This window comes from Poecilia reticulata, chromosome 12, assembly GCF_904066995.2.
Source record: "Poecilia reticulata chromosome 12, P_reticulata-male-v2, whole genome shotgun sequence".
NCBI classification, from domain to species: Eukaryota; Metazoa; Chordata; class Actinopteri; order Cyprinodontiformes; family Poeciliidae; genus Poecilia; species Poecilia reticulata.
This window is the reverse complement of record NC_088841.1, coordinates 5,418,143-5,434,222: the sequence shown is the minus strand read 5'-3', so window position 1 is coordinate 5,434,222 and position 16,080 is coordinate 5,418,143. Positions and strand designations below refer to the sequence as shown.

Genomic DNA, 16,080 nt, shown 5'->3' with positions numbered 1-16,080 from the left:
CATGATGGCAGATTAGGGCCCTGGTAGATTAAAAGAAAAATTTCTGCCAAAAAACTCAGACATTTTTAGATTAATCTAAAAAAAATGTCATGGTTTGGTTTGAACATTGTTGAGTTTCAAAAGTTAAAAACATTTACAGAAAAGCTTGGAAATTTAGAAAATTTCCAAAAGTCATACATTTTTGACTTTTGAAAGTCTGGCATTACTTTTTCCATGTCTTTTAACTTCAGGTCCTCAACAGGCAGAACCACACTCTGGTACCAGAAACATACAACTAAAATCTAAAACAGAGTTTTTGTTTTGTTTTCTTAAATTTTGCTTAAAAAATGCTACTAATTCTTCATGTAGCTTCTTTTTAAATTCTTGTTTAGTGCTTTATGACTAAATATGGCTAGCTTGACCTCTCATTTTCTACTTGATCTTATTAACCAATTTCTGTCTTTTATTCAGTTATTGTTTTTTTATAAACCTTCAGTATATTAATAAATAGTTATCCTAGAAGAGGTTCTACGCTGGAAAAAGAAACAGATGATCCAACTTTTTAAAAAATGAGTTGATTTGTTACATGATTTGTTTATCCAAGTAAATATATTAAATTTTTTTATGCTGTCATATTAAACAAGTCAGTCTGACAAACTTAATTTGATTACATGTAACAACTCAACATAACTTTTTTTAGTGGGAGTTTCATTCTGTTTGTTCAGTACAGATGATGCAGTAAACTTACTGACTAGACTTAGGCTCAACATGAACACAGCAGCTTTCAAGAATAAATTGGAACTGAAGTCAAATGCATAGAGTTTTATTAGAAAAAAACAAACATTCAAATAGCATCTGGAAAGAAATGAGCATCTAAACAAGAGCCGGAACATCCAGTAGAAGGGAACACTGCTAAACACGTACACTTTTTCCATGACTCTAGCCTCGCTGCACAGAGGGGATGGAGAATATTTCTCCTGGGAACTGAGAGCTAAACTGACAGGGGAGAAAAATGTTTCCTGCCTAATGAACCATCAGGGAAAATATCAGATATTATACATTTGACATTTAAAGTTGAGGAAGAAGGAGAGAGTGTCGACTGGGGCATCTGTTGGGACACAATCAGGGGATACAGACACGGTTTCAGATGACGACAATGTTTTTCAAGGGTAATGTCACAGAGCTAATTAGCAGTAGCAACTACTCTTATTTCAAGCAGATAAAGGAGTCTTCAAAGAGTGCGGGCTTCGTCGTACATGCATCACATATGAGATATGAGTGATTAAACTGCAGATTTGAGGTTTACATTTGCTTCCAGGTGTCTATTTGGCATTCTTATTCTGCTCTTGGAAGAAGTCGTTGCAGGCCACAGTCAGGGCCGCCACCAACACGACGAACTCGTTGAAATCCACCTCGTTGTCTTTGTTGGAGTCCAGGTCGTTCATGATTTTCTCCACCAGCATGGGATCTTTCTGAGACTGTGAACAAACACATTAGGACAAAAAAGTAAGACAAAAAAAAAAAAAAAAAAAGCCTGATTAAATTTCTCTCATGCTACTTAACAATTGGTACCGGAGAAAGAAAACCATTTGAATTTATGAGTTAGACTTCATAAATTCAAACCAAAATCATGTCAACAGCACTTATGTTTAGTATTTAATCTTAACAAGAGTTCAGCTTTTTAATGGCTTGAGGCAGGAAGCTGTTTAGCAGTCTAGTGTAGGGATTCACTGATACCGATTCCAGCATCTGCTACCAGTCTACCGCTGTTTGTTCTAATGCATTGTGCATCTGGACACACCAGAGATGTTCCTGGAATCATTGGGTGTTCTGGGTTTTTCAACATCATGTGTTTTTACATCATATACCCCTGTCTGGGTGATCCATCCCCAGCTTGCGTCCAGATGACTGATTAGCTACATTGACTCCATGGTTCTCCTCTCTTAAGCCACAACCATCTTGAGCCCCTCTGTGCTGCTTCAGTGGGGCTACGGATGTCTCTTCTCCTGCGTTCTCCTTCAATGCTAAAACTACTCAAGGCTCTGGCCAAAGACAGAGCCGCAAAACCTCATCCAGAATCAGCTGGGAAGCATTTCACTCTACAACCTGCCTGCTTACAGTCACTGTCTGCAAACTGCTAGTATTTTCAGATGTTGTTTATTCCACGTATAGACGCCACTGCCAAGACACCTTGAGTCAGCTATAGTTGTCATGCCAGGCCACTATATGGGACTGTGATTTTAGCATGTCATCGTAATAATGGATGAATCAATGTTTGATTCATAATCAAAAATTGTGTTAAACTGAGCAGGCTGAGCAGCAAAACACAGCACAGCTCTATCCGCCATTGTTTTTGTCATCTGCCAGTGGGTGCTCAGTATAAACCCTACAACCGTGCGTCATGTATGCTTCACACCAGTGGAGTACTTCACACAGAGGCAGTGTTATAGAAAAGTTTCACTCTGAGACCTAGCTTCAAAAGGTGCTGGGATGAGAGATTTTGGTCACTTTGGTGTCATGTAAACAAGCAGCTACTTGAACGCAACAAATAGGTTACTGAAGAGCTGCTTCATCTAAACGGAGACTTCAAGGAGTTGGCCAACAGCAGCAGGAAACTGCAACAGCTAGCTCTGTGGCCAACTCTGAAGGAGACGAAGAGGTCAATGGACAACCTGCACACCGCGGAAATAATAAAGGTGTTTACCCTGTACAACGCTGTCCATAAGAGTGCGTTTGATATCTTCTGAGTGCACTGAAGCTAAGTACAATAACATTTAACCCATAAGGTATTGGCTAAGCTACACGACGTCGCTATGCCATATTTGAATAAGCAGTGTTAGCCCAGTGTCCCTCGTCGATTTGACAGTGAATTTAAGAGCTGTATTTCAGTGACAGGTTGTTTAAGAAGGAATGTAGAAATGTTATTATGGAACAACCTTTGGTTGCATTAAAAATTTTATTCTTTACATGTAAAGTGTACTAAGAATTCAGTTCCACTAAAATTTGACTGAAAATAAAACTGTTCCAAATGAAGTGGACGTAATGTAATGGCTTTAAAAAGGAATAATAGTACTCAAATGTAGGTACTTTGTTTATAAAAAAAGTGGCATCAGTGCCTCCCTACTCTGATGGTCCTTATGTTGCTGTTGCCATTTTGGTTGCCTGATGGTCTGAAGAGTCTCTCTATCTTCTGCAGGGTTCTCTCATCTCGCCATCTTGCCGCTTTGGTTTAATTACTGGAGTTAAGGACTTGGTACAAATTTGTCATCTCTGTCCATGAGGGAGCAGAGTGAAAATGCTGTCGAATGACCCCAGACACACGCGTTTCCTTTTTTAGCCTCCTGACCTCGGAGGCAGCCTCAACATTTCATCAAAGGTCCAAACTGACACTAAAGGCGATTCTTTAACGTTGGGGAAATGTCAAATTGTGCCTTACTCTCCTTTTTTTCATACAAAGTGTGTCAAAAAACACAAACCATGAGGGAAGAACATTGCTGATGTAATAGAAGTGTGGAATGTGACTTTGCTGTAAGTCATGTTTGATCGAGACGGTTTGAGTTGATAAAGTCAGTCTGCTCTAAACTAATTCATTTTGGAGTATATTAGTTTGTAAATGTAATTTTTATTAGAAAGAAATTCTAACAACTGTAACTGTATTTTTATGAGGAGACATCAGGAATGATTTTCACTAGAACTTTACTGTGTTGGTTAGCAAAGAACAGTAAGGCTAACACAGGATGTGTAGCACATCACTTATTAATACTAATTAATACGGTTTGGTGAACTATAATGACGTATAGTCTAGAAAGCTTATGTGTTGTAGCAAGACTTAGAGTTTTTATCCAGCTTTAGCTAGTTTAGCCACAGCGCTAACTCTAAGCTTCTTAACCTTGAAGCCATTTCTGCTACTGAAAAACAAATCTTATCTGTGGTTATGAGGATAAACCTTTACATTCCACCTTTTTCAGAAAGCTTCATAAGCATTTCAGTCATGTTTTACGCCTCAGTCGCATATTTAATTCTTTGTTTCTTTTCAACATGGGGGAAAAACCCATAAACCACGACTGAAACTGTGAACAGGTTGGATTTAAATGAGGATGAGGATTGTAGAATGAGAATCCTAAACTAATTTCTGTCATGCTGTTGTTTATGAAGTGTGCATCGAGCAGATATTGTGAAATTACAATTAGAAAACTATAAATGGAAACTATTCCTTTGTGTGAATATAAAAACAAACGCGGAGAACCCAACTGGTTTAATTTGAGTAATTAAAATTGTCTTGAAGTTGAGTTAGAATTTGGCTATTTTTTTGCCGAGCTCATGCAGTCCAGCGCAAACTTTTTCATACCAACATTTAGTTTTAAAAATCAAATGGAATATTAACGTTTTGGAACTGGAGGTCTGATTAGAATCTGATTTGTGGAGGGAGCTAAAGATTAGGGCGATGGCACAGAGGCCTTCCAACCTCAAAGACTCGGAGCTCGATCAGCAAAAATGGAAGAGGTTGATCGACAGATTTTCTCCTCTGATTATTGAGAAAACTATGAATCATTTTGACATTCATGTCAAAACGAGTGTTTGTCTCATTTTGTACCAGTCATCTTTAACATTTCTTGACTGAATGAAAATAATTTGTAAATATGTTCAGAGGTATGAAAAATTTTAAGCAATAAATTTCGTCAGTGTCTTTTACTAGGTCCGGAAAACTAAGCTGCCGGACCCCAAAACCATCAGGGTCCTCTTATCATGCAGTCCATAAATCTGTCGTTTTTTAATTTGTTTATTGGGAATGAGAATATCACTACACTTGATTTCAAGGTTTCAGCAAGATTTTAAATAGTTTAATATTTCGATTAAACAATTTAAGTAAATTGGCAAGCTTGCATCGAGAAACTGCAGTAAAGAATCATCATTTTCTAATGGTTGTGCTAATATAGCTCCAGTCAGATGTTTCTAATTTAACTGTTCCTTCCTGTTTGAGCTCAGTTTGTTCAGAAACTCCATCTTAGAAAATAACAATCATTTGTGATTGCCCTTAAGCTCAACCAATCTAATTTGGCCGCGTCTCCCGAACTCTAACAAATCTGTACCGAGCTCCGTCAGCGTTGGGGAAGTTGGAGGAAAACCTAACAGCAAACAGAAAACTAAAAACCCCAAAAGCATTTTAATCAGCAGCTGTACTGAACACACAATAATCTATCAAGCCCTGCGTCTCGACTGGGGGTCAAACGTCTCTCTCGGCATGAGCTGACGGTGGACGTCCTGTCCCGGTTGCGTCTTTTTCTCAAGGGTGAGTGTGGCTCACAGGGCCGTGGTGACATCACGTCTATATTTGGAGTCGATATGGGGGCCACTCATGACGACGGTGACGCTGATTGTGATTTATATGCACCTGAGGCTTCCCGCCCGCCTGGATGGAAGGAGAATGAGCGGCGGAGAGAAAGACGTCTGAAGGTGTCTGAGGTTTGAGGCGCTCGGTCGTTTCTGGCTTCAATCATTGGCAATTGCAGGCTTTCCGCGGCGCTATCGCACGAACCCAGAGTCTGGACTTATCTCAAATGACCCTATTTGTCTCCCCCTCCCCGCCCTTTTACTCTGTCAACATGCGATGATGTAAGAGCAGCGGGTCCACTCCGTGACTGCAGGATAGCAATCGGTGAAAATCAATTTCCTCTCGCAAGGTCAGAATGGTAAATTATCTGAAAAACAGCGTTGCTTAATTAAACGTCGCTTCCTCCGAAGAGCCAAATATCCTTAAGCAAGTTACTGCACTTAACTGGGTAGAAACAAGAAACTTAGGGGAGTTGTTAATGCAAGTCTACAACCTGAAGCAAGAAATTTGATGTATTGCATAAAAATCGGGGGGAACCACATCCATGTGCACAGCGTGGGTCTACTTTACCATGAGGAAGTCTGTGAGTTCGCTGTGCAGCAGCTCCTTCAGCTCGCCTTTGTTGAGCTTGTGTTTATCTCCATCGTTCCCAGAGTAGTTGTAGAAAACCGTTATCAGCGCGCCCATGGCACCCTCAAGCTGGCTCGGCATTCTGCTGGAAGATAACTCCTGTGGGCCCCTGGAAACTAAACAAACAAAAAGGGACAAACGATCAAAGTAAGAAAGATAACTCGATCGCTCGCGAATGAGAAAACGTTCCGCCAACCTCGTCAGAATCCTGCTCAAATGTCGTGCTGCAGCTGGCTTGCTCGGAAATGAGAAGGAGCCGGGCGGGCGATCCTCTATCTTCGCAGAGATAATTAATTCCACAGGTGAGGAGTGCATGGTAACTGTCTATCTTTCCAGATTTAATCAGTGCGCTTAAGTGAAAAACAAAACATCACCGGCGCAACCCAGGAGACCCAGTGGGAGTTGATCAGGGCCTTAGTCACACAGGGCCCTTCACACACACACATACACGCGTCTGCATCACTTGCTACATCCCAGAAGCGACTCCTACACTTCTTCTTCAACGGGAGGATGGGTTGAGACCTGTTCCTGCTGTCAGTGATGAGGTTCATTACGAATGTTCCACTCATCTTGATTCATGTTTCATGTCTTTTTCAACAGTCTGATTACGTTGTTAGTTGAACTTATGTGGTATTTGTTGTAGCCTTACACATCTCAGTTTAATCCTGGACTTTGATTATGCCACTGAGGAAAGATTGTGATGCTATTTTTATTATGTTTTCCCTACGGTGGCCCGACAGGTTCCAAACTTGCAACGAATGGCGAAACGTGTTACAAACATGTGAATGATGCAAACACCAAATGACGCAAGCAAAAAAAAACCAAAAAACAACAACAACAAATGTAACTGTAAATAGAAGTAAAAACCTACAGACAACAAATGCAAGTAAATTTTTCACATTAAACACACAAATACAAAAATCTTTTAAAAGGATTAAACAGAACTTGTCTGGTAACAACATACGGTGAGGAAAATAAGTATTTGAACACCTTGCGACTTTGCAAGTTCTCCCACATAGAACTCAAGGAGGGGTCTGAAGTTTTCATCTTAGGTGAGTGTAAACTGAGAGAGACATAATCTAAAAATGTTTTTTTAGAAACATTTTTTTTTAGAAATCACAACATGATTTATTTTTTGTCAGTTTGTCTCTGGTGTCTTTGGGCAGCTCTTTGGTCTTAACCATGTTAGTAGTTACTGGTTGTGAGTCTTTTATGTCGCTAACATAACAACAAACAGCTGCTTCTTGGTGGATTCACCTCCTAAAAGTTTCATGGATTGTAACTTTAGTACCTTTTCAAACTTCTCTACCCATTTGATCTGAGTCCATACTTATTATTTTAGTTATTCCACTCAGTACACATAATTTGATTTTATGTTTTGATTTATTTTTTCTTGAACCCAACATCTTCATCACAACATGTCCAATACTTATTCCTCCTCATTCAGTGCTTTTATGAATCCTGTCCAACCGTTCCTCATGTATCCCATAAAAACCAGAAGGACGCGACATTAGGATTATCGAAACCTGCCTTGCTGTTGTCCTCGTCTCGTCGCCACTTTCTCAGTTTCACCTTGTGTTTCCGAGTTGTCATGCTCTCATTGCTGGGTTTATTTTTAGCGTCTCCAGCTCGCTTCCTTTTGTCATCTTGTGTCCGACGGTCCTTCTCCGACACTCTGGCTCCTCCTCTGTCACGGCTGACAGCGGAGAGTAACACCCTCTTCAGCCTTCAACCACCTCCGTCTGCACCGCAGGGATGGAAGTTGTCAGGTGCACCTTCAACTTTTTTCTTTTTTGTTTTGTTTTTTCCACTGCCATGAAGGCAATCATTTTCCATTTGTTAAAGGGTGATGAAACTGTTTCCCCTTCAGAGCTGCAGATGGTAAATGAGCAGTAAGCGACCTGTTAAACCCCAAACACTGGTACTGACATGTTTTCAAATGGATACAGCAAAACTCAGTCAACTCTGAGCGATTTCAGATTTCAGCATGCAATTGGGTTTTTTGCATCCGTTGAGGTATGCATGCAAAAAAAAACACAATCAAATTCAACAACAAAGATATTGATCAATTTATTCCTGCATGAAAAATAACACCAATAAGTTTATCCCTGTTTAACTAGTAGACTTAGTAGAAAAAATACTACTACATTCATTAAACTTTGAACTATTTGCTTGATGTTTAGGATTCACTGCAGTGTTGAGTGCATGATTCTTGCATGTGCAAGGATTAGACTTTAAAGCTTGCAAAGAAAACAAAACATACGCCACTCCAAATACTTTTCTACACCGTTAATTTAAAATAAAGCTGAGTTTTGAATATACAGTCATGATGATGTTATGCTATTTTATTGTTTCAATATCAAAAACACTAACCAGGCATATAGGCTGCTCCTCCCCCCTCTCGCTAGCAGCTAGCATGGATAGTTAGCTTGGTCACCGATGATGGTTTTTAAATGGTTTTCCTGTCGTTTTTTCCCGCCATTAGCACATTTAGCAGGTGTAAATGAGCACCAAGACCCTCTCCTCCTGGCTCCGATTGGTTGTTTTTGGTTGGATTATCAGTTTCATAGCATACAGTCATGATATGGTGACAATTTTAACAAACATGTAAAAAAAAGCCACAGTATGATGAACTCTTCTGTATTTGTTTCACAAATGAAAACTTTTCAGTGCCTACATTTGTTCAGGAGTGGGTTTTTGCTGCCCTCTGCTGGTCGACATGAAAAACATTCTGCTCAGAGTGTCAAATGACATGGTGACTGATCTGTGATCAGCTGCCAATGTCACTGTTTGATAAAGGATTTATAAAATTCCTTACAAAAAGAAATAAGGATGTTAAACAGTTGTTGTTTATGGTGGGCTTTGACAACAATTTTAATCAGCAACCTTCATAAGAAGTGAGTACATTTTTCAAATCTCCTGTGCAGAAAGAGTGGAGAATTAATCCACAGGCAGACATAACACATAGTCTACAGATGAGGCATCATTTTGGTACAGCAGATTGCAGACAGTCTTTCACTGCATAAAAATGTGCTATATCCATTTTTGTCTGAATAAGAAATAGTCCAAAGTGACGAGTATTGATTTTAACATGAACAAGTGGAGAACAGTGAAGCACATTGGATCACATGATATTCATCAAAACGTCAAAATTCTGCAGGATCATTTTGTGACACCATAGAGACGAGAGCTGCAGTCGCTGCTCCACTTCTGTCTGCTTCTTTTCAGTACATGACAACTTCCTCCATGATTAATGACTCTTTGGGTTCATGATGTTGTATATGAGCATGTGTGTGCGTGTGTGTGCATGTGTGGATTCTGTATTTGTTTCATCATTTGAGGGTGTTGGTGACAGATCCATTGACAAGATTAATACGTGAAAGATTAGGGGAGTAAATACAACCCGACGAGTTGTGTTTAATCGTTAGTCATTGTTCGTGTAAGCAGAAATCGAATTCCTGACCTGCACTGGTTTTGTTTGCGACAAAGTCAGATTCACAAGAAAAGCGGAAGCTTTCGCTCTATGATTTGGGACAAAAATGAGAGCTGCTGTGACCCGGCTCCTGAGTCCTGGCTGCGGTCCTGGCACCCATGAAAAAGGGCCTTCACAGACAGCCTTCTCTTAGAATGCAGAGGGTGGTGGGGATGGAGGGAGGTGGGACTTGAACATACATAAGAGGCGAAGACAGTCCGCCAGTTCAATTTGGCACGGCATCACCAGACAATTTGCTATTGCTGAACCTTTTCAATTGGATCTTTTCAGTCGTTCAGGACCTGTTTTTACCCTCTTTCGGGGCTTGTAAGAAAATTAAAAATACCCCCTGGCTTGGTCATTTCTGGATGAGAAACGACACATCAGTGATGAGCGCAAGCAGGTTGCTGAGGACTGAGGCTTTGTCTTGGCTGACGGCTGTAGGAAACTTGTCCGGGGACGAGTCCCACGCCTTGGTCCTGCAGCCTCTCTGGGACTACCTCCACCAGAACCACCACGACCTTCTCAGGAGCCCGCTCTTCCCCGTGGTCCTCTCGGTCACCACCTACTTCGTCCTGGTTGGTATTTACACCGCGTTGGACCTGCTGGCTTCCACCTGGCCCTCCATCAACCGCTACCGGCTGCATCCGGACAAACCCGTCACCTGGCCTAACATTTGGATCACCCTGGGCGTCACCATCTACAACCACCTGTTCTTCATTTTCCCCGCGGCGGTTGCGCAGTGGCTGTGGAGGCCGCCGACCCCGTTGCCTCCGGAGGCCCCCTCTCTCTGGAGCTTCCTTCTCGGCATCCTGGGCTGCATGGTTGTCTTTGATTTCCAGTACTACCTGTGGCACCTCCTGCACCACCGGGTTCCCTGGCTTTACCGCACCTTCCACGCCATCCACCACCAGTACAACCAGCCCTTCAGCCTGGTCACCCAGTACCTCTCTGGCTGGGAGCTGTTCAGTGTGGGATTCTGGGCGACGGTGGACCCCATCCTGCTGAGGTGCCACTGCCTCACAACTTGGGGCTTCATGGTCTTTAACGTTTACGTCTCCACCGAGGACCACTGTGGCTACGACTTCCCCTGGGCCATGCACAACCTGGTGCCTTTTGGCCTTTGGGGCGGGGCCCCCAAACATGACGCTCATCACCAGCGACCGGGGACCAACTTTGCCCCATTCTTCTCCCATTGGGACTGGCTCGGTGGAACCAACACGGTGCCAACCATGTCCGGCCAATCTGCCTCAGAAGAGCCAGAAGACATGAAAGAGATAAAGGACTAAAGGACTCAAACACTTTTGTACCTTCTCACATTCCAACACTTTTGTTTTTTCTATCTCCACTCTTGCAGCTTCGCCCAGTTTTTTTGTCTTTTTCTTTGATCTTCCATATTTCTTTTCTAACTGAATTTGTTGGAAATCTGTTATACCTAAACTGTCTGCTAAAAATGTACAAAGATTGTTTCTTTCTGCATTAATGGAAAGTGATGGTATATATTAACCCTGATTGTCTTATTCATTAGTAGTAAGTGGAACATTGATCAACATGTTAGATGTGCATTAATAATTTTGATGATGGATTTGACAAAATGTAATGTTTGTTTCCTGTTTCAGAGTTGGTGACTATTTGATGTTTTTATGACGGAAAGCACTTTGAACTGCCTTGTTTCTGAAATGTGCTAAAAAAAATACATTTCTCGTTCATCCGAATATCTTGACGTATTGCCGCTTCTCTTAATCTCCTTCTCAGCCTGTTTTTGTGCATCTGCAAAAAATTACATGTAAATGAAAGGAAAGATAAAGATATTCAAATCAGATCCGTGTTGTCAAACCTTTCTGAGTGGCTCCTCTTGAGAATTCGGTGGCACGGACGCTCGTCCTCTCTCTCCTCTCGCTTGAACACATGAATGGTCGTCTTTTAGCCGAATCAAGCGTGGTCGCAATGTTAATCCATCAATCTGCCTTCCAGACAAAATGCTCTAGCTGGAAGCGCTCTTAATGAGGGGCTCCTCACAGGGAGGCGTATTAGGAATGTGAAGTCTGCAAGTGGAAATAAAAATAGTTTGGAATGTTTTGGAATCTTAAAACTGCAGAAATCTCTAGGATTCATTTGACAATATTCACATTAGTTGCTCTTTTTCCATCATACAATTAAACCACGTGGCTGCAATTATTGAAATGTTCATTTCTCACTCAAAGACAGAGTTACAGAGGTTAGGTGAGGTGAAGGAAGACGCAGGCAGATCCAGGTTGAGGTTGAAAATGAAAAATTAAATGACGGAATCCACAGGGGCGGCACAGGGAAACAGACTGGTTAGACACGACGGAGAGACACGAAGAACGAATGACGTTAGACGAGGACCCGACAAGAGACAACAGATGGACTTAAATACACGAGGATGGTAATCAGGGAACGAGACACAGCTGGGAAACAATGAACAGGGAAGACAGAACAGAGACTCACAGAGAAACAGGACTAAACACAGAAAACCTCAAAATAACTACACAGAAAAACACAGGTCATAACACAGAGTACATATACTTCTGTAACTTTTTGGAAAAAAATCTACTATTAAGAGTATTTTTTACTACATTGTACTTTTCAGTTTTACTTGGGTAATTTTATTATGAAGTATTGCTACTCTTACTTGAGTAAAATTTAGGGGTATTCTATGAACTCCACTTTTACACTGATTAGTTTCTACACTTTTCCATAAACCTGCATTATTTTCTGAAGCCAGCAGAAGTCACCCTCTCTGCACGCACATATACAAACATCCACATAAAAAAAATGACTCCAGTCCCTAAATTAGACTGTCAAATTAACCTGAATAACAAAAACACATCTCTAATTTTAGACCATATTTGGTTGCACAAAAACTAAGTGACTCATGGAACATAAAAATGACTCACGGGCAATCGAAACACCTTGTGCCACCTGTTGTTTACCACCATGCAATGGTGACTGGGTCAGAACTGGTTGAACAGGTTTCTGGAGTTGTGGGAAGCTGTTAAGACACGCCAGAGTGTGTGAAAGACTAACCCATCGTCTGCGTACCTGAGTGAAGCTACATCTGAAGAGTAAGGAAAAGGCTGTATCCCTGAGTGTGTGTCAGGCGAGCTTCCGTTATATGATGTAATGTTAGCAGTAGTATGTGTACAAATATGTCTATGAGAAGTCATGGAGGTGAAACAATGCATTGGAAACACATGACAAATGATCATGGGATCAAGAAAGAACTTTTTCAAAGGTGTGCCCCCTTTTACATTGAGTGTAAAACTAGAAGCATTTCAGAAAAAGAACATGATATTCACTGTCAAACTTCACAATAGTAGTGTGTTATTGTCAGGGGCTACTTTTGTATGGGGCTAAAACGATGCCAAAATTGAAAAATAACACTAAACAGAAAGATTGACATTTTAAAATTTGATCATTGCTGAAATTATTAACATTAACTGTGAAAGCACTGAAAAGTGCTAAAAGTGAAACAAAATTTGATAATAAAACTCCAGATATGTACAATAAAGCAAATAACTCTTGACCAATTTTCAAAGACAGTGTTTCCTCTCTGACAGTTTGTTTAGTGTTACAGTTTTTCAGTTTGAGTTATCTGCACTGCTTTTTAGCTTGTGTGGACATGTTTGAGGGGCGGGGCTTCAGCACCGCATATCATTTGGGTAGATTATACAAGCAGACACTATGCTGACTGTGCAAACATCTTTTTCTGCTAAAAGGTCTGCTTTGGCGGCTTTGAATTAAGGTGAACCCTTTCAACTGCATGTCTGTAACGTCGTCATCTTTTCCCACACATGCCAAAACAGTGCAGAGAACTGAAATAAAAAAACAGCAACAATTCAAAAACAGAGTCAGTGAAAAGAAAGACTCAGTGTGAAAACAAGATTTCTGTACATTTTCGAGTAGCTCAAAACACAAAAGAAAAAAATAAAACAAAAGGTTTTAGAGCTACCTAATCAAAGCCCAATTGTGGTGCTTAAAAAAAAGCCTGACTTATCCAAAAAACTCCAATAAAAAAACTGAATAAAACTTGTTCCACAGCAAAGACTGGGTCAAAATTCCTCTGCATGGGGTAAACGGATAAATATCGATTATTAAAAAAACTTGATGACAATTGTTGCCGCAAAGTATTGACCAGCTATTAGGTTTAGGAGGAAATTACAGAGGCTGGGGGGCCAACAAACCAACGTGTTGCAACATCTCCTAGCATTGACTGTATGTCCTGGTATCATCACAAACCAGGACAGCCTCCAAACAATCTAATATATCATGTCACAAAGCTTCAATCAGGAACTCCAACTCGGTTTAGTGGCAGTGGAAGCAGGTCTGACTTCACTTTGACCATCAGTGGAGTTCAGGTCAAAGACGCAGCAGTTTATTACAGTCAAAGTATCCATTGCATAAATAGTGCTGACGTGTTCACACAGTGATAAGTAGCTGTGTGAACCTCCCTCAGTCAGACTGCAGACACTCTGAGCTGTTAGAGCAGAAACTGAAGAGACGGATACAGACCACTGAACACAGAGATGAAACCTCAGCAGGGCCTGAAGCTCTGCAGTAACTCTTTACCATTAACTACAATGAATATTTTCTGTTTGATATGAAATGTTTCTTACAATAAAAGAAAAGTCCATTGTGAACAGATATGTATCTGTGTCCATTTGTCAGAAAACTCAATATAGCTCTTTTTCAGTTTTCTATTACCAGCATGATTATAATTTGGAAGATGAATCAAATGAAACATTAATATTCCCATTATGTTTGCAGCATCAAGTTCAAAAACTAAATGAGGTTGAATTTAGCTGGACAATTTATTGGTTTCCTCTCAGGTTTAATCAGGAAAATTACTATTTTCTTGTATTCTGGTAAAAGAAACAGCGTCAGCATTGATTCAAATGTTTCATGAAATACAAAAAATCACTGACAAGGTAAGACAGGGTGTCCAAAGGGAGGTTCGGGGGCCTTTAGTGGACCCTTGAATGATTCCTTACTGCAAAATTATTACCAAAAACTTCTTCTTACATGTTAGGAACATGTTTTAATCTCTTAATAAACAAGGTTGTTGGATTTTTTTTTTTTCATTTCTTATTGAACTGAACCACATTTATCCAGTGACTTTGCCTCCAAAGCGGACTGTGTCACACCCTAATCTCAATTAAATCGTCAAACTTGAATAAATCTGCAAACCTTTTCAAAGAAACAGCGATCCAAAACTTTTTCCTTTAGTTGAGGATGAACATAATTTATTTTTTGATGCAATAAGGGAAAAGATTTTGTAAAACTACAAAATGTACTGAAATAATAAATAAATAAATAAATAAATATTTAATTCTCCTATTTTGCATCCGATTCACCTTTCATCTCCTCTCACACCAGGTGTCTGTTTGACTGTTTGCTGCTTTGAATGATCGCTGTGCTTCGCTGCTCCTGGATCAGTTTAAGGTGAAACTCAGAGAAGCTCCTCTGCTGTCTGACGCTCAGATTTTTCTCAGCTATGATGTCACTGAGTTGATCACGCTGCTGCTCCAGCTGCCAGGTGAGGAACGACCAGCTTCTGTTTTCACTTGTTCTCAGATGAAAGACACTCACATGTTTGCTACTGTTTCCATCCTGCAGGATCAGATGGTAATCCCTCTGTGACTCAGTCTCCAGCAGTGAAGTCAGCTGCGTTGGGGGAGACGGTCTCTCTGAGCTGCTCAGCCAGTCCAGGAGTTGAGAGTTGATGGTGATCTGAGTTGGTGCCTGCAGAAACCTGGACAGCCTCCCAAACTGTTATTTTATAAAATCGCCAGCCATCAATCTGATACTCCCAGTCATTTCAGCAGCAGTGGATCAGAGCCTCAGTTCACTCTGACAATCAGTGGAGTTCAGGCTGATGATGCTGGAGATTATTACTGTATGGGAGTGTATTTAATAAATGATGACTACGTGTTCACACAGTGATTTATAGTCGTACAAAAACCTCCTTCAGTCTGGCTGAAGGCTGCAGGTGCAGAGAAATGATTAGAACTGGTTCAGTGAAAACATCACAGAAGTAAAACCATCAAATATCTAAAGTTCAAATCACCAACTCTAGATTATTTTATAAACGCAGATGTTGGAATTAGTTTTATAAATATGGATTTTTGCTTGGTTAATTATGATAATTTGAATTAAATTATCATAATTTACAAAATCATGCAAAGTTAAAATCATGTAAAGTTGGCACTTTTAATGGACTTTTAATGCAACTTTTAGAGCAACTTTACATTAAAAGTGTCATTATTTACCGAATGACATTTCATGACAACTGTCATAAACATTCATAAAGACTTATTCATGTTCATGACAGATGTTATGTCATGTTTATGACAGTGTCATGTCAGTCTTATGCACACCCCTTCAAATAAAGTGTTACCCAGTTCTGTCAACATGCACGTGTCAAAATCAAATCCTAAAGACAACCGACATATTAAGTCAGTGCTTTGGAGGATAAAATGGAAAAGTTGGTCATCGCTTCTGATTCCATGTCTCATTCTCCTACATTCAGATGTTCACAGGCTCCTAGTGGAGCTTTTTTATAGAAACACAGTTAAATGTTTTCAGTCAAGGATAGCAGATAAGTCAATGTTGCATGACAAAACAATGCAGCCATCGTTTTGGACAA

General features: G+C 40.4%; 2 protein-coding genes across 3 annotated transcripts; one reads left to right on the top strand and one right to left on the bottom strand.

Annotated features, from left to right (window-relative positions):
* Window positions 1-786: 786 nt before the first annotated feature.
* s100z (S100 calcium binding protein Z) lies at window positions 787-6,390 on the bottom strand. 2 transcript variants are annotated; one of them, XM_017307712.2, is made up of 3 exons: window positions 6,138-6,390; window positions 5,882-6,050; window positions 787-1,457 (listed from the first exon to the last, which is right to left on the bottom strand). In XM_017307712.2, the coding sequence occupies exons 1-3, from the start codon at window positions 6,254-6,256 to the stop codon at window positions 1,302-1,304; spliced, it is 444 nt and encodes a 147-aa protein (XP_017163201.2). In that variant the 5' UTR covers window positions 6,257-6,390; the 3' UTR covers window positions 787-1,301. The 2 variants fall into 2 exon arrangements, with proteins under 2 accessions (XP_017163201.2, XP_081469894.1); XM_081613768.1 differs by having other exon boundaries at window positions 5,882-6,057; window positions 6,138-6,229.
* A 3,391-nt stretch (window positions 6,391-9,781) lies between these two features.
* ch25hl2 (cholesterol 25-hydroxylase like 2) lies at window positions 9,782-10,702 on the top strand. Its single transcript, XM_008423400.3, has one exon. The coding sequence runs from the start codon at window positions 9,782-9,784 to the stop codon at window positions 10,700-10,702; it is 921 nt and encodes a 306-aa protein (XP_008421622.2).
* The last annotated feature ends 5,378 nt before the right edge of the window (window positions 10,703-16,080 follow it).